At 37.6% G+C, this 24,281-nt stretch overlaps 1 protein-coding gene across 3 annotated transcripts in view; it reads left to right on the top strand.

Moving 5' to 3' along the window:
• LRBA (LPS responsive beige-like anchor protein) overlaps positions 1 to 24,281 on the top strand; it is a 563,043-nt gene that overhangs the window by 46,049 nt on the left and 492,713 nt on the right. For all 3 annotated transcript variants that reach the window (XM_079771501.1, XM_079771500.1, XM_079771502.1), the window contains exons 3-9: positions 8,143 to 8,374; positions 8,918 to 9,018; positions 13,000 to 13,095; positions 17,748 to 17,869; positions 17,958 to 18,084; positions 18,794 to 18,913; positions 22,535 to 22,681. In XM_079771501.1, the coding sequence (XP_079627627.1) occupies positions 8,143 to 8,374; positions 8,918 to 9,018; positions 13,000 to 13,095; positions 17,748 to 17,869; positions 17,958 to 18,084; positions 18,794 to 18,913; positions 22,535 to 22,681 (945 nt within the window). The remainder of the gene's footprint in view (positions 1 to 8,142; positions 8,375 to 8,917; positions 9,019 to 12,999; positions 13,096 to 17,747; positions 17,870 to 17,957; positions 18,085 to 18,793; positions 18,914 to 22,534; positions 22,682 to 24,281) is intronic.

The following is a 24,281-nucleotide window of genomic DNA, read 5'->3' on the forward strand; positions in this document are numbered from 1 at the left end:
AGCAAAGGAATAATGACCTCTGCAAGCACTTGTGTCTGGGAGTACATTGCCCCTCCAACTGTTGGTGATGCCAGACAAGTCAGTTCCCTCTGTATGTCCCTGGTGCCTTTTGAGCTGCTGCCCCAGCACTGGAACTCAGAGGGAGTGTGTCGGAGTAAGTCTGTACGCAGGCCCTTTAAGAGGAACTGCCTGGGATTTCAGTAGCCTTGTCTCCCTCAGCCTTAATCCCCCTGACTTTTACAGCCAGAGTTATGGGGACTATTTTTCCTGGCACTAGAACCCGAGGCTCAGGGGCCTGGTGTAGAGCTGGGACCCATCACTTCCCTGGGGTGACTTCACAGCTGAGATATCCCTCCCGCTTTATCTTCCGCTAACAGGCTTCACTAGTAGTCTGCTGCATATTCTTTAGGTATTTTTTATAGAATACTGTAATACACAATGCATAAATATGTGTATGTTAGAGTTATATAAAATAGACCTTTGGGTAATGGGGAAAGCCATATGAGGTGAAATCAAATAGCACTATCTTAGGGACGTCTGAGATACAAGAATGTGTGTGTAAATTTTTATTAAAAATTTAATTCTTATTGGAATTTTATCAAACATTTTAATACATTTTTGCACATTTTCTATTCTAATTCAGAGAATACTTTCTTTTGTGGACACTAAATGGCACATTTGTAAGCCTAAGTAGCCTCTCTTTCAGCTGATGTTGATGGAGGAGTAGGTTATTTTGGTTAAGTCTCTCTGGAAAGGGTTGATATAAAGTAAAGGCTGATGGTTATGTTGTCAGCACCAGCATATTGAACTTTTTTCTCTACTAGTAACTGACTAGGCAATGTATTATTGCATTATGTTTAATGTTAGGGATGATCTCAAAAGACATGTACACTAATGAAATTTTGACATCTAATCTCTTACTATTCTGTAGTTTATCATTTATTATTTATATATAGTAAATCTCTGCCATAATAAGACATGTGGAATCTAAAAATTGAGTTGTGTAAAATTCAGGATTGTGCTATTTCTGTTTCTAAGCTTGTCAGGGCACACTGCCATCTCTTAAAATTAGGTCAAAATAGACATTGTTGCTTAGTTAACACCTGATATAGTATGAGAGGTGGGAATGGGGATAAGTCACTTGAGATAGTTATAAATATATAAATGTTTCAATTTCTGAGAAAATGCAGCTAATGGCATTAGCATATATTTTAGTCAGGATATAGGTTTTAAGCTGATATGATAGAGAGGCCCCAAATGACAGTGGTGTAAACAAGGTAGAAATAATGTATTTGCCCTTCAGGTGAAAATTTGGTAGTTAAATGGTCTAGAGCTACTGAGACAGTTCTATGATCATTGGGATCCATAGATCTTTCTGCTCTGTTATTTCAATAGGAAGGTTATAGTATAGATTCCAACATGAGAAGGAAAGTTGCAAAGAGAAGTCATGTTACCTTCCTTTTAAGACAGTGGTTTTCAACCTTTCTAATGCTGCGACCCTTTAATACAGTTCCTCATGTTGTGGTGACCCCCAACCATAAAATTATTTTTGTTGCTATTTCATAACTGTAATTTTGCTACTGTTAATGAATTGTAATGTAAATATCTGGGTTTTCTGATGGTCTTAGGCCAGTGGTCGGCAAACTCATTAGTCATCAGAGCCAAATATCAACAGTACAACGATTGAAATTTCTTTTGAGAGCCAAATTTTTAAAACTTAAACTTCTTCTAACGCCACTTCTTCAAAATAGACTTGCCCAGGCCGTGGTATTTTGTGGAATAGCCACACTCAAGGGGCCAAAGAGCCGCATATGGCTTGCGAGCCGCAGTTTGCCTACCACGGGTCTTAGGCGATCCTGCTAGCAGTTCTAAACCTGTGGGTCGTGACCCACAGGTTGAGAACCACTGCTGTAGAGCCTAAAACCATCGGAAAACAGATATTTACATTACAATTCATTAACAGTAGCAAAATTACAGTTATGAAGGAGCAACAAAAATAATTTTATGGTTGGGGGTCACCACAACATGAGGAACTGTATTAAAGGGTTGAGGCATTAGAAAGGTTGAGAACCACTGTTTTAAGAGTTATATATACCCAGAAGTTGCACATATTACTGTCCTCCTTGGTCAGAGTTTGGTCACATCACTGGAAACTTGAGGTAAACCTGGGAAGTGAGAGATTTTGCCTGTATCTCATGTACCAAATTAGAAACTCATTAGGGAAGAAGAAAATGTCAATGGGGAGGCATTATAGACCATGTCATGGCATTGTAATTTTCCCTCAGCTTCTCCCTATTAATAAGTTTCTAGTGCCTGTAAATGTGTATAGGTTTCCTTTCACTTAGGAATGGATTCGTAGGGATAAATTGGATACCTTGAGATCAGCACTTTAAAAAGTAAGTACATTTTTGAAGGATGCAGCTAAACAAAAGAAGCTTACTCTTAGTTCATTTTGCAAAACGAATGGACAGGTCCAGAGAAAAAAGTGATTTGTTACAAGATATCTAATTAGGAGCATAGGCTGTGATTGTAGTCTGTCCAGTTTTTCTATTATACCTTATTCTTGCCATATTTTTCAGGAAAAATTTAGCAAATTTTCAGGGAAACCATGGCTTCACTTTGAAGTATTAGAATTTTCTATGTGTTACAGACTTTTTAGTTGCATATATCTTTTGAAGAGAATATTATTTTTTGTTTATATGTATTTCTTGCTTTTCTGAAAAGACAAGTGACTTAGGTTTAATTACTAATTTCAGCTTAGATCACTTCATTCATATAACCATTGGTAAGAAGATAATCATCATGCCCAATTAAAGTTCTTAATACAAAAGTTGTGAAGGTTTATTTGAATTCTTTAAATAATATGCTTTAAAATTTCTATAATCTTGTATGTTAAACTATAACCTATAGAAAGCACACTATGCCACCCTGAAGGTTGCTATAAAAATTGTTTATGAAGTTCAGGCCAAGACTAAAACATGTTGAAATAGAGAGTTTTGAAAAATGTTCTTTATAGCAAAGGAGACCAAATCATGCTAAAATGCAGAAAAAGACTATACATCAGTTTCTGGGCTACATTATTCAAAAAAAAAAAACAACCATAAAAAGGTAATAAGATTACATTTTCACATTTCATGGCTAGTAAAGTACATTAGGCTGCTCAGATATTCATAACTTACTGTGACATTTGGGAAGATTACATTTTGTAGTGCAGAGCCATTACTACAGCTCAGATAATAACTAGCCAGTGCCTGGACTTAGATTATGATCCCTGTCATTGGAAACAGATTTGTGTTTTGAAGGTTGATCAGTTTCCAATAACTATTAGAAAGGGTTAACATGACATACTGTAGACTGTGTATGTTTTTGGGTATAATAGATATGCGTACATATAGTATATCAAATATGCCACACATTTGTGTGTAGCAATTTCTGCCATCAATTTTCTCCTTGAAAGATATATTTTATAATATTTAAAGCAATGGATGAATATTTAAAACACCTGTCTAGATGTTGCTTTCACAATATCAACTCAATTTAAAAGCTGATAAAATATTTGGGTTGTCTTTTTTTGGAAATTACTTGCAAAAATTATTTTATAGCTTCTTGGAAGGGTGGTTAATGATGGTAATAAACATATCAAAATGAAAGATTGATGTAAGTAATATTATGGTGAAGGTAAGGTCTCTTAAGTTAGTTGCAACTTGGAGCTATTTAGATCTGTGTGAAGAATGTCCCAAAGTGTATATACTAAGAACTTTCCCTTTGCCCTCTTTCCTCAAAATTATCTTTTCAGAGACAATCACTAGTTTCTTGTGTATCATTCTTAGGTATGTGTCTGTATTTTTTATGCTCATATAGTAGCCTGCTATTCACACTTTCCACTTTCATTTTCTCACATAATGTATTTTATTTATTTTTTATTTTTATTTTTTAAAATATATTTTATTGATTTTTTACAGAGAGGAAGGGAGAGGGATAGAGAGTTAGAAACATCGATGAGAGAGAAACATCGATCAGCTGCTCTATCCCCTGAGCCAAACCGGCTACGGCTATTTATTTATTTATTTAAACATATTTTTATTGATTTCAGAGAAGAAGGGAGAGGGAGAGAGAGATAATAACATCAATGAAGAGAAAGAATCATTGATCGGCTGCCTCCTGCACGCCCCCTACTAGGGATTGAGCCCACAAACCCAGGCATGTGCCCTCAACTGGAATCGAACCTGGGACCCTTCAATCTGCAGGCCAACGCTCTATCCGCTGACCCAAACCAGCTAGGGCTCACATAATGTATTTTAGATATTTTTTCATTTAAAATGGAGCTGCTTCATTCTTTTCAATGGCTGCATTATATTCCCTTACGTAGTTATACACAACTTTACTAACCATTACTTTATAATGTTTTCTTTGGGGGATTGTTTCTTCTTTTTTCTATTCAAAAAATGCTAAAATGAAGTTTTGTTTTTTTTTAAATAATAATTTTATTGATTTTTTACAGAGAGGAAGGGAGTGGGATAGAGAGTTAGAAACGTCTATGAGAGAGAAACATCGATCAGCTGCCTTCTGCACACCCCCTACTGGGGATGTACCCGCAACCAAGGTACATGCCCTTGACTGGAATCGAACCTGGGACCCTTCAGTCCGCAGTCCGACGCTCTATCCACTGAGCCAAACCGGTCAGGGCTAAAATGAAGTTTTTTATTCTAACATCATTACTTAAATGTTCTACAGATACATCTTTTGAGATTGAACCATATTTTTAACTGTATCAGTAATTTCATTACCAAATATTTTCTAATTTATAGTAATTTTTCAGTTGAAGCTCTTTGTTTTTCTATATATAGATTATATAACCTAAAAATAATTGTAATTTCAAATCCTCCACTGCTGCCTTTTGACTAAATGTGACTTCTGTATCTCTAGAATAATATCAAATGATAGTGAAGACACTGTATCCTCGTCTTGTTTCTAACTTTCATGAGAATCATTCCAGTTTCCCTTTTTGAACATGATGCTGGCTTTTCAGGTGTGATTGATGCATTTTATCATTAAAGAAAGTCTTTTTCTATTGACATGTAGGAAATATGATGGAAATATAAAATCACCATTTAGCAAATGTTCATTTAGTAATAACAGTCGCAGGTAAGATTCATCAGTGGATTCTTAAAAGTTTGATGAGAAACAAAATATTTGTATAGTCTGAATGTATTTCCCACAAGTGTGTTTTTTTTTTTTTATAATATATTTTATTGATTTCCTACAGAGAGGAAGGGAGAGGGATAGAGAGCTAGAAACATCGATGAGAAAGAAACATCGATCAGCCGCCTCCTGCACACCCCCCTCTGGGGATGTGCCTGCAACCAAGGCACATGCCCTTGACCGGAATCGAACCCGGGACCCTTGAGTCCGCAGGCCGATGCTCTGTCCACTGAGCCAAACCGGTTAGGGTCCCACAAGTGTTTTTAAAGAGGAAAAAGCCCTAGCCGGTTTGGCTCAGTGGACAGAGCATCGGCCTGCGGACTGAAGGGTCCCAGGTTCGATTCTGGCCAACGGCACATGCCTAGGTTGCGGGCTCGATCCCCAGTAGGGGCCGTGCAGAAGGCAGCTGATCAGTGATTCTCTCTCATCATTGATGTTTCTATCTCTCTCCCTTCCTCTCTTAAATCAATAAAGAAATATATATTAAAAAAAAAAGTGGAAAAATATCTGATAGACACCACCTTAAACAAATTGATTCAAGCTAACGTCACCAATTGTGAGACATATTGACATCAGGTACCATCAGGTACCAAAAATGCATAACCTGAATTTAAACATGAAGGAAACAATGTAGATAAGACTGTCTATAAAATACCTGGCAAATACGCCTCCATAGTATCAAAATCATGAAGTCAAAGAATGCCTGTCCCACTGTTTCAGTTTGGAGAAGAATAAGGGGATGCTGATCCTGGCTCAGAAAAAGGACATCAGTATGACAAGTGGCAACATTTGAGTAATATCTGTAGATTTCTTAATGGTATTGTGTCAGTGTGAATTTCCTGGTTCTAATGATGCTACTATGATTATATGGTACTAGAGGCCCAGTGCATGAAATTTGTGCATGGTTAGGGTTCCTAGCGGCTGCTGGTTCCTGGCCGGGACCTTCCTTCGTTCCGTGCTGCCCCCTGGTGATCAGCACATGTCATAGCGAGTGATCGAACTCCCGGTCTCCCGGTCAAACTCCCAAGGGGACACTTTGCATACTAGGCTTTTATATATATAGATATTCACATTAGGGAAAGCTGAGTAAATGATGTACAGGAACTATCCTATTTTACAACTTTTTGAACCTTTGAAATTATTTTAGAATAGAAAAAGACAAAACAAGCAAATCATATTCAGAAAACCCCCAAAAAAGTCTATTTTAGAGTTCTTGTGTAGCTTACAGAATTTTTGGGTGGACTAGGGAATCGAGCATGTATACTTCATGACCAGGACCACAGCTAGGTGAATTGGCTCAATCAAACCAAGGGGCTTTTGTAGCAGAAACCCAGCTGTCATCTCCTTATACTGCTTCTTACTGATGATGCAAGAATCATACACTAAAATCTCCTAGAACAGTGGTTGGCAAACCGCGGCTCGCGAACCACGTGCGGCTTTTTGGCCCCTTGAGTGTGGCTCTTCCACAAAATACCACGTGCGGGTGCGCACGAACAGTGCGATTGAAACTTCGTGGCCCATGCGCAGAAGTCGGTTTTCGGCTCTCGAAAGAAATTTCAGTCGTTGTACTGTTGATATTTGGCTCTGTTGACTAATGAGTTTGCCGACCACTGTCCTAGAAGAACCAAATGCCTTTACCACTCTGCTCACCAGGAATTCTTATCTCCCCGCAGGCAGATACTGTGCTGTGTTGTTCATTTTTCTTTCTCATGCCAGTGTATATCTTTGGCAGAACCTGGGACATATATTGATCTCTGGCTGCAAGGAGTTTTAATTGATTTCCTAATTCTGAACTTTCCTTGCTTTCCTGGATTAATCTCTAGTTGGTTATGTTATAAGCTATTGGATTTTGTTTTGTCAAGTTCACTTTCTCCTAATTCTTGCCAACCTTTTGGGTTTAGGAATGCATAGAGAAAAACCAAGAAGTGTTCCGAAGGACAGGAGTATGGATAGGTGATATTTTAAAAATCTACTTTAAAGGGATAGTTCTGCATCCTGATACTAAATCTTTGTTTAATCATGTACCTTGATTTCACATAGGTAACTCTGACCAGCAGAATTTCAAGACTATTAACAATATATAACCATAATCTGTATGTTGAAAACTACAAAATACCAGTAATGCAAATTTAAAATTCTAAAAAAGGATAGCTTTGCAAAAGTAATTGCAGAAGCATTTCAATTCTTTTAAACAATTGGGATTTGTTAAAATTTAAAAAACCTCCTGTTTGTGGGAGGCGGCTATGATGAGATGGCAAGGTGGGGATAGGCCAGTACAGCTTTCTCTGGATGGATTTTCTGATAGTCAAGTCAATGAAATAAATTTTCTTGATTTCTGACTTTGTGTGTGTGTAACTAACGTTATCCTGATGATTGACAGGGAAGGGGAGGCATCAAAATGTATACGTATAGTAGACCATGGATTTGACAAATATAAACTTTGACTTTTGTGTTTGCTCTGAGCCATTTTTAGTTTTCCACTTTTGCTGTGAACTCATACCATATATAGGTAGTGAAGGACTTTCAGGTTGCTATGAGTAGTTCACAGAATTTATAATTCATAAATGAAATATTGAATTAGAAGCAGTTAAAGAGCTTAAGTTAGATCTTTATTCATAGCAGGGCAGTAGGTAGTGATTTACCTGACATCTCATATTTGTTTTTGTTGAAAAAAGTATTTCCATTTTTATATTCCAAGTCTTTCTTGACTTTGTGTTATGTTAACTTGAAGATTTCTTTGAGATTTTTATAGGTGTGTGTGTGTGTGTGTGTGTGTGTGTGTGTGTGTGGGTGTGTTTAACAAAGACCCTTTTAATGTTGTAAGACCTAGAAAAGAATGTATACAGATAATAATTGCCAAGCTAAAGCTTAGGAGCATGCTCCAGTTATATTGAATGAAGAAGTACTAATGCTTATAATTTTTTTTTTTCCTTTTGAAAGTTGGTAGGTGGGCAGTTTGATTTGGAAATGAATTTCATTATCCAAGAAGGTGAGAGTATCATCTGCATGGTGGATCTACTAGAAAAATGTGACATTACTTGCCAAGCAGAAGTTTGGAGCATGTTTACAGCCATTCTGAAGAAGAGCATACGAAATCTTCAAGTCTGCACTGAAGTAGGCCTTGTTGAAAAAGTGCTTGGGAAAATTGAAAAAGTTGACAGTATGATAGCAGGTATGGTTTTTTCTGTGGTACAATGGATGTGAAGAAATAAAGTTTGATTCTTAAGTACTGTATTTTTCTTGTATAGTAGCTAGAGGCTCAGTGCATGAAATTCATGCACTGGGGGGCGGGAGGTGTGTGTTCCTCAGCCCAGCCTGCGCCCTTTCGCAGTCCGGGAGCCCTCGGGGGATGTTTGACTGATGGCTTAGGCCCACTCCCCACCGGAGAGGCTGCCGCCATCGCCGCTGCGCCCACCAGCCATCAGCCCGGCTTCTGGCTGAGTGGCGCTCCCCCTTTGAGAGTGCACTGACCACCAGGGGGCAGCTCCTGTGTTGAGCGTCTGCCCCCTGGTGGTCAGTGCGCGTCATAGTGACCGGTTGTTCCACCGTTTGGTTTTCATAATACTCTTTCATTATATAGGATATTTATTTAAGAAATACTTGAGCATCTAGCATGTAACTCGAACTTTAGTGTCTGAACTCTTAAGCACTGTATATTTTAATCCTTCAAGAAATATAAGTAGCTTAATTATTTTATTGTTTTCTTTGTTTCCAGATCTTTTAGTTGACATGTTGGGAGTGCTGGCTAGCTATAATTTGACAGTTCGAGAACTAAAGCTATTCTTCAGTAAACTTCAAGGAGATAAAGGACAATGGGTAAAATAAAACTAAGTACTCTTTGGTATTTGAAAGTACAGAGGGGTCAGATGTCAAATTGAAGGAAAGAGATCAACTAAAATAGAATTTAGATCTATACAGATGCTTTGCCATGACCTGACACAGCTGTGGATTAAGGGAACTGGGTGTTTTAGGCAGTAAATTGGTCCTTCTTCACATTGCTATTGTTCGCTATATATCCAACATTTTTTTTTTTTTTTTTTTTTTTGAGGAAAAGGGTAAGGACAAAATAAATAAAAGTTTTAGGTTGCAGCACCCAGATTCTTTTCCTGTTGATCTGAGTAGTATACCTGTGGCCCTTACATACGAATGACCCACTCAATGAACAAAAAACCCCCACACCTTTTAGGTAATTGGATCCACCTCCTTAGATGCAACTTAGTGGATGGTGTGATGGTCAACTTATTTTGATCTCTAGCTGCCTTATCAAACTGTTTTTTCTACTACTTAGTTATTTCTCCCTTAGAATACTAGCAAATATTTTCTCCATTTTGCATTTCTAGGCTTACTTTAGTGCCCTTTAGAGATTGTTGTTCATAGCAGCTGCTAGCTAATCCTTAATCTAGCTCTGTTTAAGTGTATTTAAATTTGTGCTCTGAGTTATGTACTTTATTGTATTAAAATGGTTAGACTCTTTAGCTTATTTGTATCAAACTCTAGTTCTCAGGCTACTTTTAAGATGTTATCACTAATTTTCAGCAATTTTTATTCCTTTATGTGGTTTACCTTGTGTTTATCTTTGTTAAAGTTCTTGAATCTGTGGGTTATACTATAATTTTCATCAAATTTGGAAATATTTTGCTCATTATTTATTAAAAAAAAATTTTGGTCCCTTTTCCCTTTCTTCTGGGACTCCAATTACATGTAGCTAGCGCTCTCTCTCTCTCTTAAATTAAAAAAATGAATTCCTAGAGAGGGAGGGAGAAGGAGAGAAAGAAAGAAACATCAATGATGAGAGAGAATCATCGATTAGCTGCCTCCTGCACGCCCCCTACTGGAGACTGAGCCTGCAACCCAGGCATGTGCCCTGCCCAGAAATCAAATAGTGACATCCTGGTCCATAGGTCAATGCTCAATCACTGAGCCACATTGTCCAGACCCATGTAGCTCTGTTGAGTCTCCCACAGTCACTGAGATCTGTTCACTTTTTTCCCAATCTTTTCTCTTTGTACTTCATTTTAGATTGCTTTATTGCTATATTTTAAGGTAACTTATCTTCTGTACTGTGTTTATTCCATCCATTAAAAATTTCAGATTATTTTTTCTGTAAATTTCAGACATTTTTTATTTCTGTAAATTTGCTTCCTTTTTTAAAAAAAAAATAATTTCTATTGATTTCAGAGAGGAAGGAAGAGGGAGAGAGAGACAGAAACACCAATGATGAGAGGGAATCATTGATCAGCTGCCTCCTGCAAGCCCCCCACTGGGGATCGAGCCCACAACCCGGGCCTGTGCCCTTGACTGGAATCGAACCTGGGACCTTTCAGTTCGCAGGCTGATACTCTATCCACTGAGCCAAACCGGCCAGGGCATTGGTTCCTTTTAATATCCTCTGTTTTTACCTCATTATGTCCAAGTTTTCTTTTCTTCCCTCCCTCCCTCCCTCCCTCCCTCCCTCCCTCCCTCCCTCCCTCCCTCCCTCCCTTCCTTCCTTCCTTCATATATTTTATTGATTTTTTACAGAGAGGAAAGGAGGGGGAGGGATAGAGAGCTAGAAACATCGATGAGAGAGAAACATCGACCAGCTGCCTCCTGCACACCCCCTACTGGGGATGTGCCCGCAACCAATGTACATGCCCTTGACCGGAATCGAACCTGGGACCTTTCAGTCCGCAGACCAACGCTCTATCCACTGAGCCAAACCAGTTTCGGCGCCCAAGTTTTCTTTTAAATCATTGGGAATCTTTAGCATATTTTATTTTATTTTAAAATATATTTGTATCAATGAGAGAGAATCATTGATTGGCTGCCTCCTGCACACCCCATCTGGCCATGTGCCCTGGCCAGGAGTGGAACCAGGACCTCCTGGTTTATAGGTCGACATTCAACCACTGAGCCACATTGGCCAGGCTTAGCATATTTTAATAGTTTCTTTAATGTTTTTACATATAGAAATTGTGTATCACTGGGCATGAACATTTTAAAAAAATCTTGCAACATAAATTATTTTCTGAAAGGCTTTCCCAGTGTATAATCTCTCAGCAGTGTCTATGAAGGAAAGTCCTTATCTTTTTATTTATTTATTTTTAATGTGCTTTTATTGATTTTTTTAGAGAGAGGAAGGGAGAGGGATGGAGAGATAGAAACATTGATGAGAGAAACATCATCGATCTGCTGCCTCCTGCACACTCCCTGCTGGGGTTGAGCTCACAACCCTGCCATGTGCCCTGACCGGAACTGAACCAGTGACCTCTTGGTTCATGGGTCCACGCTCAACCATTGAGCCACACTGGCCGGTGAAAGTGCTGGTGTATTTTTGTTGATTGGTTTATAGAACAGGGAATTTTGAGGAATGACTTCTCTATATGGAAATGCTATAATACTGTATTTTTATTTCAGATGCAGAGTTAATTTTTGTTACTTCATTTTTGAATTTATTTAAAAAAATGAGTGTGATTGTAGTTACTTATTATTACACTTTTATAATAAGCAGTGTGGTTGTTGGAAAAATTTTTGATCACTTAAAAGTGAAGTTTTTCACCTAACGTTTAGGTAAAATTCTGCCGAACTCCTTTGGACAGTTAGTAATAACTTAGAGCAGCAACCATGTACGATGAAGGGGAGCCAGTGATTTCACTTATAGTATGACATGGTTTTGAGCTTTTAACAAAGAGGAGTCTACTACACTTTATCTCATTTGCTTGTAAACTGATTAAAATGATGATGTATATCTGATTGACCTTTGCTTTTTCTTATAAATGTAAGTGAGGTTTTTCATTTTAGCTGTTGGTTGTTTAATGCTTCAGAGGAGATTGTGGGTCAAAGAGGCATTAATCAAATAAATGTAATGTCACAACTTGTATAATATGTGCTATATAGTGAGGTATATTGTAGAATGAGATATTATAGGGAGATTTGATCCAGTCTCAAAGGTTAGGGAAGACTGCCCTGAGGAAGTCACCATGAAGATGAGCTCTAAAGGATGGATACTATTTGTTTAGTTATAGGGCAGGGAAATAGGCTTAGTGAGAACATTTTTAGCACAAGGAATAGCTTGTGCTCAGGCCCTTTTATGACAGAGAAGGCATTGTGGAGGGAGTGCAGAGAAGAGAAAGTTGAAATGCAAAATGAGGCTAACAGTGTAGGTAGAGGTAGATAAAGTATCTTGTAGGCCATGTTAGGGGTTTTGGTCTTCATTTTCAAGGCAATAGGAAGCTACAGGAAAGAATAATATCAAGGTAAAATTGTAGTGGTTAAAAGCATAGACTCGAGTCAGACTGAGTTCTGATCCCATCCTCTTCACTTACTACCTGTGTGACCCTGGATATGTTCTTCTGCCTCAGACACCTTCTTTACTGAATGGCTTAATAATTTCTACTGTGGTTATAAGGTTAAACTATTTTATTTTTAATATGCCCTTACAGATAGAACCAGTAAGCATTATTTATATGTGAAATTAAAAAGTGTTTTAAAGAAGGATGGGTGGTGGGTTGATTTATTTGGTAATTTTAAGAGATCATTTTTGCTGCAGTGTGGAGAAGAGTTTTAAGTGTCAAATGATACTGGCTCATATTTACTAAATACCTCATACATCTTGTAGTATTTCAAAAAGATGGCATAGAGTTTGTTGTTTACTTATTAAAATAGTTGAAAATAACCTTTCTCTGGTTATTTTATGCTTTTTAGCTTATAGCATTATTTGGTTATTCTTGGGTGTATCGAAGTATGACTGTATGAAAAGTAGGTAGTTTTGTTTTATGGCACATAATATGGTTAATGAACTGGTGATTATTTTCATAGCCTCCACATGCTGGGAAGTTGCTCTCTGTGTTAAAGCATGTGCCTCAGAAGTATGGTCCTGATGCCTTTTTCAACTTTCCAGGAAAAAGCGCTGCAGTAAGTAATCTTAATGAGGAAGTCACTTGAAATTCTTTCTTTTGCTCCTTTAAAGTACAGCCCTGTAAACACCCCTGCCAGGTTCTGTATTAGGTAGAAACTTCTTTACACCACCTTAATCCTCACTGCAATGGTGCATGTTACTTTTTACTAACAGTTTGAGAGGTGAAGAAATAGAGTTTCAAAGAACTTAAGAAAGCTGCCAACTCACACCTTGGGGCAGCAATAGAATAAGAGCCCAATTCTTTTTAACATAGTAGTCATGGTGTCTTATGGACTTCTCTCTGCATTCTATATGTTTATATGTAACACTTTCACTTTTATCTTTCTGAACATCTTTATTTAGTGTTATAGAGTTCTTTATTTCTGTTTCTTTTACACCTGGTGTGCAGAATGAGAGTAACTCTTCGACTTGTGAGTTTCCATATTATATCAGTCTTAAGCATTCTTATAAGCTGTTGATCAGTTTATAAATAAGATAATTATGTATATTGATAGCATCTGTAATGTTTCAAAACATTATATGACTATAATATTTAATGTATATATGTTATTTATGGAAGCTTTTTTTTTTTTAAACCGTTTCATTATTATGTTGTTCTTCCTGTTACAAGCAAACATTTTCTTTGAAGATATTTCAACTGGTTTTTTTTCTGAACTTAGCTTTTATTCATTTTTTACTTCAGTTCTCATAATATCTTACTTGCTTGTTAGACTCTACGTAGCTAGGCAATACCTGTAGAAATAAAAGAGTGTTTTAAAATAGTAATTTTTGAATTTTTTACACAAAATAAAACTTTTCTTTGCAATTTTTTTATTGCTCATGTTTTTCCATTATATTTCCTTAATAAACATTTTAGATATGAAGCTTTCTGTTGGCATTGAGCTTATCATTTGTCTTGAACATTAAAAATTTATTCACTTGAAATTAACCATTTTTAATGGATGTTATAATTTTATTATTTATAACTCTCTGAGACTATCATGTGTCTATTCTACTTACATGTGTCTTGAAATTGGGGCCGTTAAGCTAAAAAGTTTTTGGAACTTACAGTGAATAGATGTTTTAAATATATTTAGTGATTCATTTCTTTCCTTTAAACATAGATTTTAAAGTGAAGTTAAAATATTCATGGATAAATTATTATTATTTTTTAATCCTCACCTGAGGACATGCTTATTTATTTTAGAGATGGGGTGCGGGGAGGGGGAAGGTAGGAGGGAGAGAGGGTGGGAGGGAGGGAGAGAGGGAGGGAGAGAGAGAGAGAGCGAGAGAGGGAGGGAGAGAGAGAGAGATAAAGAGAAACATTGTTCATTTGCCTTCTTTATTTGCCCTGGCTGGGGATCCAACCTGAAAACCAGTATGTGCCTTGATCGGGAATTGAACCCACAACCTTTCACTATATGGGACAATGTTTCAACCTACTCTGCCACACTGGCCAGGGCACGGATAAATTTTTTATAAAACTTTCACCTCTTCTTCTATTTTTTTTTGGTGAGAGAGAACATATATATATACAATGAATATGTATTCTTTATTTTGTTTAATCCAACATTCTTTTAAATAAGCCTCTTGAAGTCACAATAGTATTATTACATAAACTAGAGGCTCGGTGCATGAAATTCATGCACAGGGGTGTGTGTCCCTCAGCCCAGCCTGCACCCTCTCCAATCTGGGACCTCTCAAGGGATGTCTGACATCCCTCTCACAATCCAGGACTGCTGGCTCCCAACTGCTCGCCTGCCTGCCTGCCTGATTGCCCCTAACCGCTTCTGCCTGCCAGCCTGATCACCCCCTAACCACTTCCCTTCCAGCCTGATCAACGCCTAACTGCTCCTCTGCCAGCCTGATTGCCCATAACTGCCCTCCCCTGCTGGCCCCGTCACCCCTAACTGCCCTCCATTGCCAGCCTGTTCGCCTCTAACTGCTATCCCCTGCTGACCTGATCGCTCCCAACTGCCCTCCCCTGCAGGTCTGGTCACCCCTAACTGCCCTCACCTGCAGGCCTGGGTCCCCCCAACTGACCTCACCTGCAGGCCTGGTCCCCCCAACTGTCCTCCCCTGCAGGCCTGGTCGCCCCGAACTGCCATCCCCTGCCGGTCCGGTCACCCCTAACTGCCCTCCCCTGTAGGCCTGATCACCCCCAACTGCCCTCCCTTGCAGGCCTGGTCCCTCCCAACTGCCCTCCCCTGCTGGCCATCTTGTGGTGGCCATCTTGTGTCCACATGGGGGCAGCCATCTTGTGTGTTGGAGTGATGGTCAATTTGCATATTATCTCTTTATTATATAGGATTTGGCTCTATGATGTTTTCATGTTTTATGGAATATTTTATAAACTTGAAAATGATATATATGTGTATATGACACATATAATTGTGTATATGATAACCAAAAGCTTTTTTAATATGATTTTTAACCTTTTGCACTTGGATGTCGAGTGTGACTCGACACGGTTAGCATTAGAATAAAGGAATCGAGAAAAAAGCAAGCGAGTGCAAAGGGTTAATAGTTTTATTGAGCTATAATTGAAATACTACACAATTCACTCATTTAAAGTGTATAATTGAATGGTTTAGTGTGTTCACAAAGCTGTGCAACCATCATTACAGTTAATTTTAGACCATTTCATCATCTCCCCAAAGAAAAATAGTATTCATCAACAGTCACTGTTCATTTCTTTCAAACTCCCAGTTCTAGGTACCCACTACTCTACTTTCTCAATGGGTTTGTGTATTCTGGACAATTCATACAAATGGAATTATACAGTATCTTTGTGATCTGTTTTTTTCACTTAGCATACTGTTTTCAGGGTCTGTCCATGTTGTAACATGTAGCAGTGCTTCATTCCTTTTTGTGACTAATATTCTAATGTAAAAATAGACATTGTTTTGTTTGATCATTCATTCACTAGTGGATATTTGAGTTGATTTCACTTTTTGGCAAGGCAGCAATGGACTTTTGTGTACAAGGTTTTTTTTGGACATACGTTTGAATGTATCTTGTGTGTGTGTACCTAAGAGTGGAATTGCTGGGTCATATGGTGAATGTTTAACCATTTGAGGAATTTCCAGGTTGTTTTCCACAGTGGCAGTATTATTTTACAATCCCAGAAGCAATTTATGAGGGTTACAATTTCTTCACATGCTTGCCAACACTTGTTAATGTCTGTCTTTTTTATTATAGCCATCATAGTCAGTGTGAAGTAGTGTCTCCTTGTGGTTTTGGTTTTCATTTTTTTAATGGCTAATGATGTTGAGCATCTTTACAAATGTCTTTACTGGCCATTTGCATATCTTCTTGGAGACATGTCTACAGATGTTTTGTTCATTTAAAATTTTTATTTCTCTTTTTATTACGAATTGTGAGAGTTCTTATTATATTCTGGTACATGTTACTTATCAGATACATGATTTGCAAATGTTTTCTTTCATTATTTTGCCTTTTCACTTAAAAAATATTTTTATTGATTTCAGAGAGGAAGGGAGAGGGAGAGGTAGAAACATCAGTAACAAGAGAGAATAATTGATCGGCTGCCTCCTGCATGTCTCCCTGCAACCTAGACATGTGCCCTGACCGAGAATCGAACTGTGACCTCCTGGTTCATAGGTCGACACTCAACCACTGAACCACACCGGCTAGGCTCTTTTTACTTTCTTGATGGTATCCTATAAAGCACAGAAATTTTTAATTTTAAGTATTTCCAATTCATATATTTTTTCTTTTGTTGCTTGTGTTTTAGTGCCATAATTAAGAAACATTTTCCTAACCCAGTGTCATGAAGATTTACCGTAATTTTTTCATGAGAGTATTATAGTTTCAGCATTTACATTCACATCTATGATCCTTTTGGGGTTAATTTTTGTATATGATGTAAGAAGTGGTCAACTTATCCCAGCATATTTGTTTAAAAAACGATTCTTTCCTCATTGAATTGTCTCGACAGACTTGTTGAAAATCAATTGACCACGAATATAAGGTTTATTTTTGGGCTTTCTGTTCTATTCCATTGATCTGTATTTCTGTCTTACACCACACAGCTTCATTACAGTAGCTTTGTGCTGTAGGTTTTGAATTTTCTGTTATGAGTACTCTCTAGTATTCTTACTTTTTAAGATTCTGGGTCCCATGGCATTACTATGATCTTTTAAATAAAAATTTAAATCAAATGGTAAAGTCATGTATATAGTGACTTCTCAATACAGTTTAAAAATGTTGTGAAAAAATTGTTACAAACAAATCCTCTTCAACTTTATATTTGTTGTTACAAAATATCATATTCCAAGCTTTTCCCTTAACTTTTATTCCTTTTTTGTGCATCTTTCCCTATTCTATTACCTTAACATTTCAACAACAAAGTTTCACTTTGATATCACTACCTATCTCTTTTAATTGGAATATCTTTGATATGTTCATTGTTATTTCATAAATAAAGCAAACAAATCAGTGTGTCCAGGAGGTCACATAGGATGTTTCTAATGTTTGATTAAATATCATTATTGCATATTTTAGAAATTATTAAAAGTCTTCCAGATAAATATTCTAGATATTTTAATCATGACACAGAATAATAAGCATTGTAAAATCTAATTTTCATGATTTCACTAATAAAGTTTTTCATGTGAGTCAGTAACTCAAAGTTTTTTTTCTTTAGGCGATTGCATTACCTCCTATAGCCAAATGGCCATATCAGAACGGTTTTACATTTCATACCTGGCTTAGAATGGATCCTGTAAATAACATCAATGTGGATAAGGATAAACCGTATTTATATTGGTATGTATTTCTGTTCCTTAGTGTTAATTATCTTACTTTGAAAATGAGAAGGATATTTAGAGGTAAAATGAAAACCTATTCTCTAAAGTTTCAGAACCAGCAAAGGTCTTGGTTATTCTGCTCACTTTGTTGGGGGCTGTTTGATTATAACCTCCATAAAGTCAAAAGGAAAAGGCTTTCAACATTGTGTGAAATTTGATTTCAAGCCGCAAAAGGTATGTGATCTTCTGAGTCATAGTTGTCTTAACAAGTTATACTAGCCTTCAAGATGCTTTGTTTGAATATTATTGTCATAATATGTGGTATATCACAGCTCTGTTTATACTGCTTCATAAAATGAAGAATAAATCACTGGACGATTATTAACCTCTCTGATTTGGATAATAAAAAGAGTGGGTATTTAGTTATTTATAGAGTTTAAGCAAAATACAAGGTGAAAATATCAATGGCAAAAATTTTAGTATTATTACTACTAGTAGTAATATGTGTTGTCTTTAGTACTTTAAAACTTATAGGTTAATAAGTATTTTATAAAAAATGTGTATATATACATATATAGATAGGTGGGTATAAAGATAGATAAGTATATAGATAAAGCAAATATGACAAAATGTTGACAATTGTGGAATCTAGGTGGCAAGAAAGGGTGTTTGTACTAAACTAAACTTTTGAGGGGTTTATTAGAAAATTTTCATAATAAAACATTGGAAAATAATATCACGATTAAGTTCTTACCTCTGAGAGCTCCCTTGATTAAGTATTATTACAGAGGTTGAATATTGAATTTAATATAGTTAGTTATATTATTTTTTATTGTAATTTATCATTTAATTTGTACTAGTTATCATCAATGTGATTGAGTTATTAGAAGGATTATTATATCTCCCTCTCTCTCTTTTTTTAAAACTGTTTTTGCTTATTCAGTGGTATATGGTAACTATAGTGCACATTTATAACCGATGGAAGAACAGTGAGCTTCGGTGTTATGTGAATGGCGAGCTAGCTTCCTATGGAGAGATAACATGGTTTGTCAACACCAGTGATGTAAGTAGTTTGAAATGTTAAGATGAAAAAAATTATTTTAAAAGCATGAACTTTTCAAATAAGAAATATATTTTACATTGAATATAAATTTTGGAATACTACAGTGGTGTGTTTTTATAGTCATAGTTTGTCTATCATGTTCTTAAATTTTTATCCTTATTGTTGATACTATAACAGGTATCTCCCATTTGCTTCCCTCTTTGCCCACCTCTTCCCAGCCCCACCCTCCTTTCTCTCCTCCCCTGGCTTTCACCACACTGTTTTCTGTAACCAGGGGCTATCCATATATGTTTGTTGGCTTATCTCTTCAAGAATAGAACTGTGTTAATATGTCACATAAGATATTACTCAGTTCTTGTTATAAAATTATTCTGTATAGGGTAGAGATAAAGATTTATATGAAACATTGGGTATATCTTGAAAGTGTGTGTCATTGGTCCATTGATCAAATTAAATGTGTGAGATCTATTACAGGTTCTGATAATTTTTATAAATGAGTTAGATGATGCATACTTACAAATTTTGCATATAATTTGTAGCTGTTATAGATAACTATTATGTTATAATGTTTTCAGGATTCAAAAAAAGATCCATATGTTAGAATTAAATTTAAATATCTTCCTCCCCCAGGTTATGTTTTTAATAGAAAGTTTAAGAAATACAGATCAGCCCTGTTGGCATGGCTCAGTGGTTGAGTGTCGACCTATGAACCAAGAGGTCACTGGTTCAATTCCCAGTTAGGACACATGCATGGGTTGCAGGCTGGATCCCCAGTGTTGGGCGTGCAAGAGGCAGCTGATCAATGATTCTCTCTTATCATTGACTTTAGGCCTGGTGCAGGAAATTCGTGCACTGGAGGGGAGGGTCCCTCAGCCCACCCTGCCTCCTCTCACAGTCCAGGAGCCCTCAGGGGATGTCCTACTGGCTTAGGTGCGCTCCCTGCGGGCCTAAGTCGTCAGTAGGCCTCCCTCTGCAGGAGGCAATCTGGCTGATCAGGGGAAGGCACCGCCCCCATCACCCCGCTGCTGCTGCCACTGCTGGCCACCGCAGCCACCAAGGTGTTTTCATCAACACAGACTCCAGTCCCTTCACCACGAAAAAAATGACAACTTTCTTTAGGCATTTTAAAGATGTCTCTTGCATAGGATATGACATTTATTTATTTATTTATTTATTTATTTATTTATTTTCCTCACCTGAGGATATTTTTCCATTGATTTTTAGAGAGCGTGGAAGAGAGAGGAAAAGACAGAGAGAAACATCAATGTGAGAGGGACACTTTGATTGGTTGCCTCCTGCATGAGCCCTGAACTGGGCCCCGGCCAGGGAGGAGCCTGCATCCTAAAGTAAAACTGCTAAATTAGATACAATCTGGCTAATGTCCTATAGGACAATAAAGCCATCACTTTTTGAATTGGTGTGTCTTCTAGACAGAAATTAGTTACATCTTTAAAAGCCTAAGAATTCTTTTCATCTTCTCACTTTGCTGATCATTATATGTAACTTTCCAGGGTTGTAAAATGTCAAAATATATGGAACTTATTTAATTGTAAATAGTGTGTCAGAGTTATGTGTTTCATAGAAAAGGAAATGATCATTCTGTGGGCCTCTAATGCCCCAATTATACTGAAGGGACTTGCTGTCAACGTTTTACTCCAGGCCTGTGCTGGCCCGTGGCCTGTGCTCCCAGGCTGCTTGGCGGGGCTGCCCTGGCCTCCTGGGACCGGAGATGGTCTCGGGAGCCTGCGGGCATGGCTTGGTGCCGCTGCCCTCACCTCCTGGGGCCGGCGATGGTCCCAGGAGCCTGCGGACTTGGTGCCCATCCCCGGGACCCAGGCCACTTGGTGCCGCTCCACCCCCCGCCGCTTGGCGCCTGCATATGCAAATTAACCCGCCATCTTTGTTGGGTTAATTTGCATACTCACTCCTGATTGGCTGATGGGCATCATGGAGGAACAGTAAATTTGCATCTTTATCTTGTATTAGTGTAGATGTTTCTATCTCCCTCTCCCTTCCTCTCTGAAATAAATAAAATATATTAACAAAATTTAAAAAAAGAAATGTAGACCAGGGAAATGAATACAAAGTGTGTATCACCCATTCACCATTATCTCCTTTTATTTTTTTATTTTCTTTAAACTTTACCTTTATTGTCGAAAGTATGTCCCCTTTTTCCCCCTATTGACCCCCTTCACCATGCTCCCACCCAACTCCTCCTTTTATGTATATCTTATGCTATATGTATTTACATATTTATAATGCTAGTCTTAAGAGCTCAGGTTGTTGTAACAGATTAGGTTTGAATATCAGCTCTTTGAATATCTGTCATTTAATGACTATATGACCTTCCTTAATCTATTAGGCCTCAGTTTTCTCCACCTAAAAATGGGTATAAAATAGTATCTATCTCAGAAGATTAATGTGATTAAATGAGATACTGTTCAAAGATCCACTAGCAGATTGCTCAGTAACTGTTCTCGTTATTGTATTGTTTTTTAAACCTGTTTTTTCCCTTACATTAAACTTTATGAAGTGCTTCTTGCATTACAGGCATTGTAATAAATACCTTTATTTTCTAAAAGCCCCAATGTTGCAAGATAAGTACTATTTTAATCTCCATTTTACAGATGAGACTGAAGCACAGAGAAGTTAGGTAGCTTGCCAATATCAGCAGCATGGTTTGTCTTTAGAACCCAAGTGTTAACATATTCCCTACGGTTAGTACGTGTTTTTCAGCATTCTTTCTAATGGTTTCTAGGTACACAATGATACTTTCAAAGAGATATGAACAACTTTACTTCTTGTCCTCTTTGTTGTACACATGGGTTTTCTTAAATGTGGTTTTTGCAACCTGGATGTTGTTAAAAGGATTTTTTTTTTCGTAGAAGGAAAAAAATACACCTGCCTTTCTGGATTTATACATTTCTATTGAGGGATTGCATCTATTCCCATGACTTTACTCATCATCTATATCTTGATATCTGCAAAAAGCTGTCTAAAATTTTATTTAATATTAAGACTATATGTAAAATCAATATTCTATATATAAATCATCCCTCCTGTCAACAAAAACCTTGGGATTTTCTTGCATGAGAACACTAATGTGGTGGAAAGCTTTGTATTTTGTTAAAAAAGAAAATAAAACCACAGCTATCAGGTGCAAAAAACCTCTATTTTTACAGTTTTAACTTCTCACCAAACCTATAGGACCCTGTTGATAGTTGTTTCTCTGTTCACATGAACTCACAGTAAAGGCAGACTGATTATGTCCCGAACTTAGCTCTTGATTTTCCTCCATGCTCCAAAGCCTGCTCTTCTGTCTGGTTCTGGGGTTATCCAGTTATGAACCTTTCAGAGTCCATAATGAAATCTCTGACTCTGTTTCCTACAGTTACTTTGTCATCAAGTTTTGATTTTTCTTTGGTAAACGTGTCTTATCTGCTTTTCTGTGAGGTATTTCTTGATCACTACAACAGATGGGAAAGAATGAAGTGTAATGGCTAAATGAATTATTTTAATCTATTTGGATTTTAGTTTAGAATGAACATTTGTACCAATTTAGGTTGTTATTTCTGGAGAAGATAATTTTTTCCTAATAAAATTTTCTGTGTTCTTTCATAGACTTTTGACAAATGTTTCCTGGGCTCGTCAGAAACAGCAGATGCTAATAGAGTATTCTGTGGTCAGATGACTGCAGTGTACCTTTTTAGTGAAGCTCTTAATGCAGCTCAGATCTTTGCTATTTATCAGTTGGGCCTGGGATACAAGGTACTTTACTTGCTGTTCACTGCTTAATCAGTGTTAGTTGAGCTTGATTCAAAGGTGGGTGATGCATGGGGCACCTTACTTTGGCTTACAGACTGTGTATGTCAAAGTAATCATGAGCACCACAGGAAGTCACAGGTGTCCAAGGTACTTTAATTTTTTGAGGGAAATACAGTATACTTGTCATACGTGGAGCACTAGCTCAAGTTTCGACTTTAGATCATACTGCATTTCTTGTAATGACACTAATCTTTGCACAGCTAAGTTTTCAATAGTTACTGTGATAGAGAGCAAGTACCACATGAAAATTAGTGTGAAACAATGAGGATGAGGTATGAAGTTTGTTTCCAAAGTAGGAGAACGTGTGCAATGACCAAGATGCATACACATACCATTAATAAATAATTTAAGGGAACATTTTTTTTTCTAACTTGTGCATCATTCTTTTTAAATGGCTACTAAATTGTTAAAATATAAAGTTGTTTGGATCAAACTACTTAATAAACAGAAATGTTCAATATTTATTTTGGTTTAGTGCATACAAAATTACTGCGATGCTAAGAATGTCACAAACCAAGAAAATTTGGGAACTTTAGGTAAAGCAATTGTTGGTATAGTTTTTAGGGAGCCATTTAATGTCTGCTATGTTTCCTTGAAAACAAAATCAACTTTGAGTTGATTTACATTTAATTACAGTTAATATAGTATACATATATGAAGTTACCATATGATTGAACAGTCTTCTGTGTATATATCCAAAATAATTGAAAGCAGGATCTGAAAGAGATATTTGTGTTACGCATATTCATTGCATCATTATTTATAACCAGAGGCCCGGTGCATGAAAATTCATGCACTGGAGGGGGGTGTCCCTCAGCCTGGCCTGCCCCCTCTCACAGTCCAGGAGCCCTCAGGGGCGGGAGGCGACCTGGCAATCAGGGGTAGGCGATGCCCCCATCACACCTCTGCTGCTGCCATTGCTGGCAGCGCAAGCCTTGGCTGGCCCTGGTTACCTGAGCCTTGGGTGGCCCTGGATGGCTGGGTAGCTGCCATCTGAGGCTTGCCTGCGCCTTGGGCCGGCCCTGGGTGGCTGGGAGGTTAGGGGACTGGAGGACTCCGGAGGCAGGCACTTGGAGCAGACCTGCCACCCCAGAGGGGCAGAGGGGACTGGGTGCTTCCATCTTGTGGCTGTGGGCGCCACCATCTTTGAGGGCGTGGCAGTCAATTAGTATATTCCCTCCTTTTTGGCTGTGGGTACCGCCATATTTGTGAGGGTGTGATGGTCAATTAGCATATTCCCTCTTTATTAGATAGGATAGCCAAGAAGTTGAAGCAACCTAATTGTCCATGGACAGATGAGTAAAGAAAATGTGGTATTACATACAGTGGAAAATTATTTAGCTTTAAAAAGAAGGAACTCTGTCACATGTAGTAACATGGTGAATCTTAAGATCATTATGATTCAAAAAGACAGATACTCTATGGTTACACTTAAAACAAGTTACATAAAGTAGTGAAACTCACAGAATTAGAAAGTAGAATGGTGGTTGCCAGGGAATGGGGGGAGATGGAAATGAGATGTTCACTGGGTATTGAATTTCAG

This window comes from Cnephaeus nilssonii (genome assembly GCF_951640355.1).
Source record: "Cnephaeus nilssonii genome assembly, chromosome: 5".
Lineage (NCBI taxonomy): Eukaryota > Metazoa > Chordata > Mammalia > Chiroptera > Vespertilionidae > Cnephaeus > Cnephaeus nilssonii.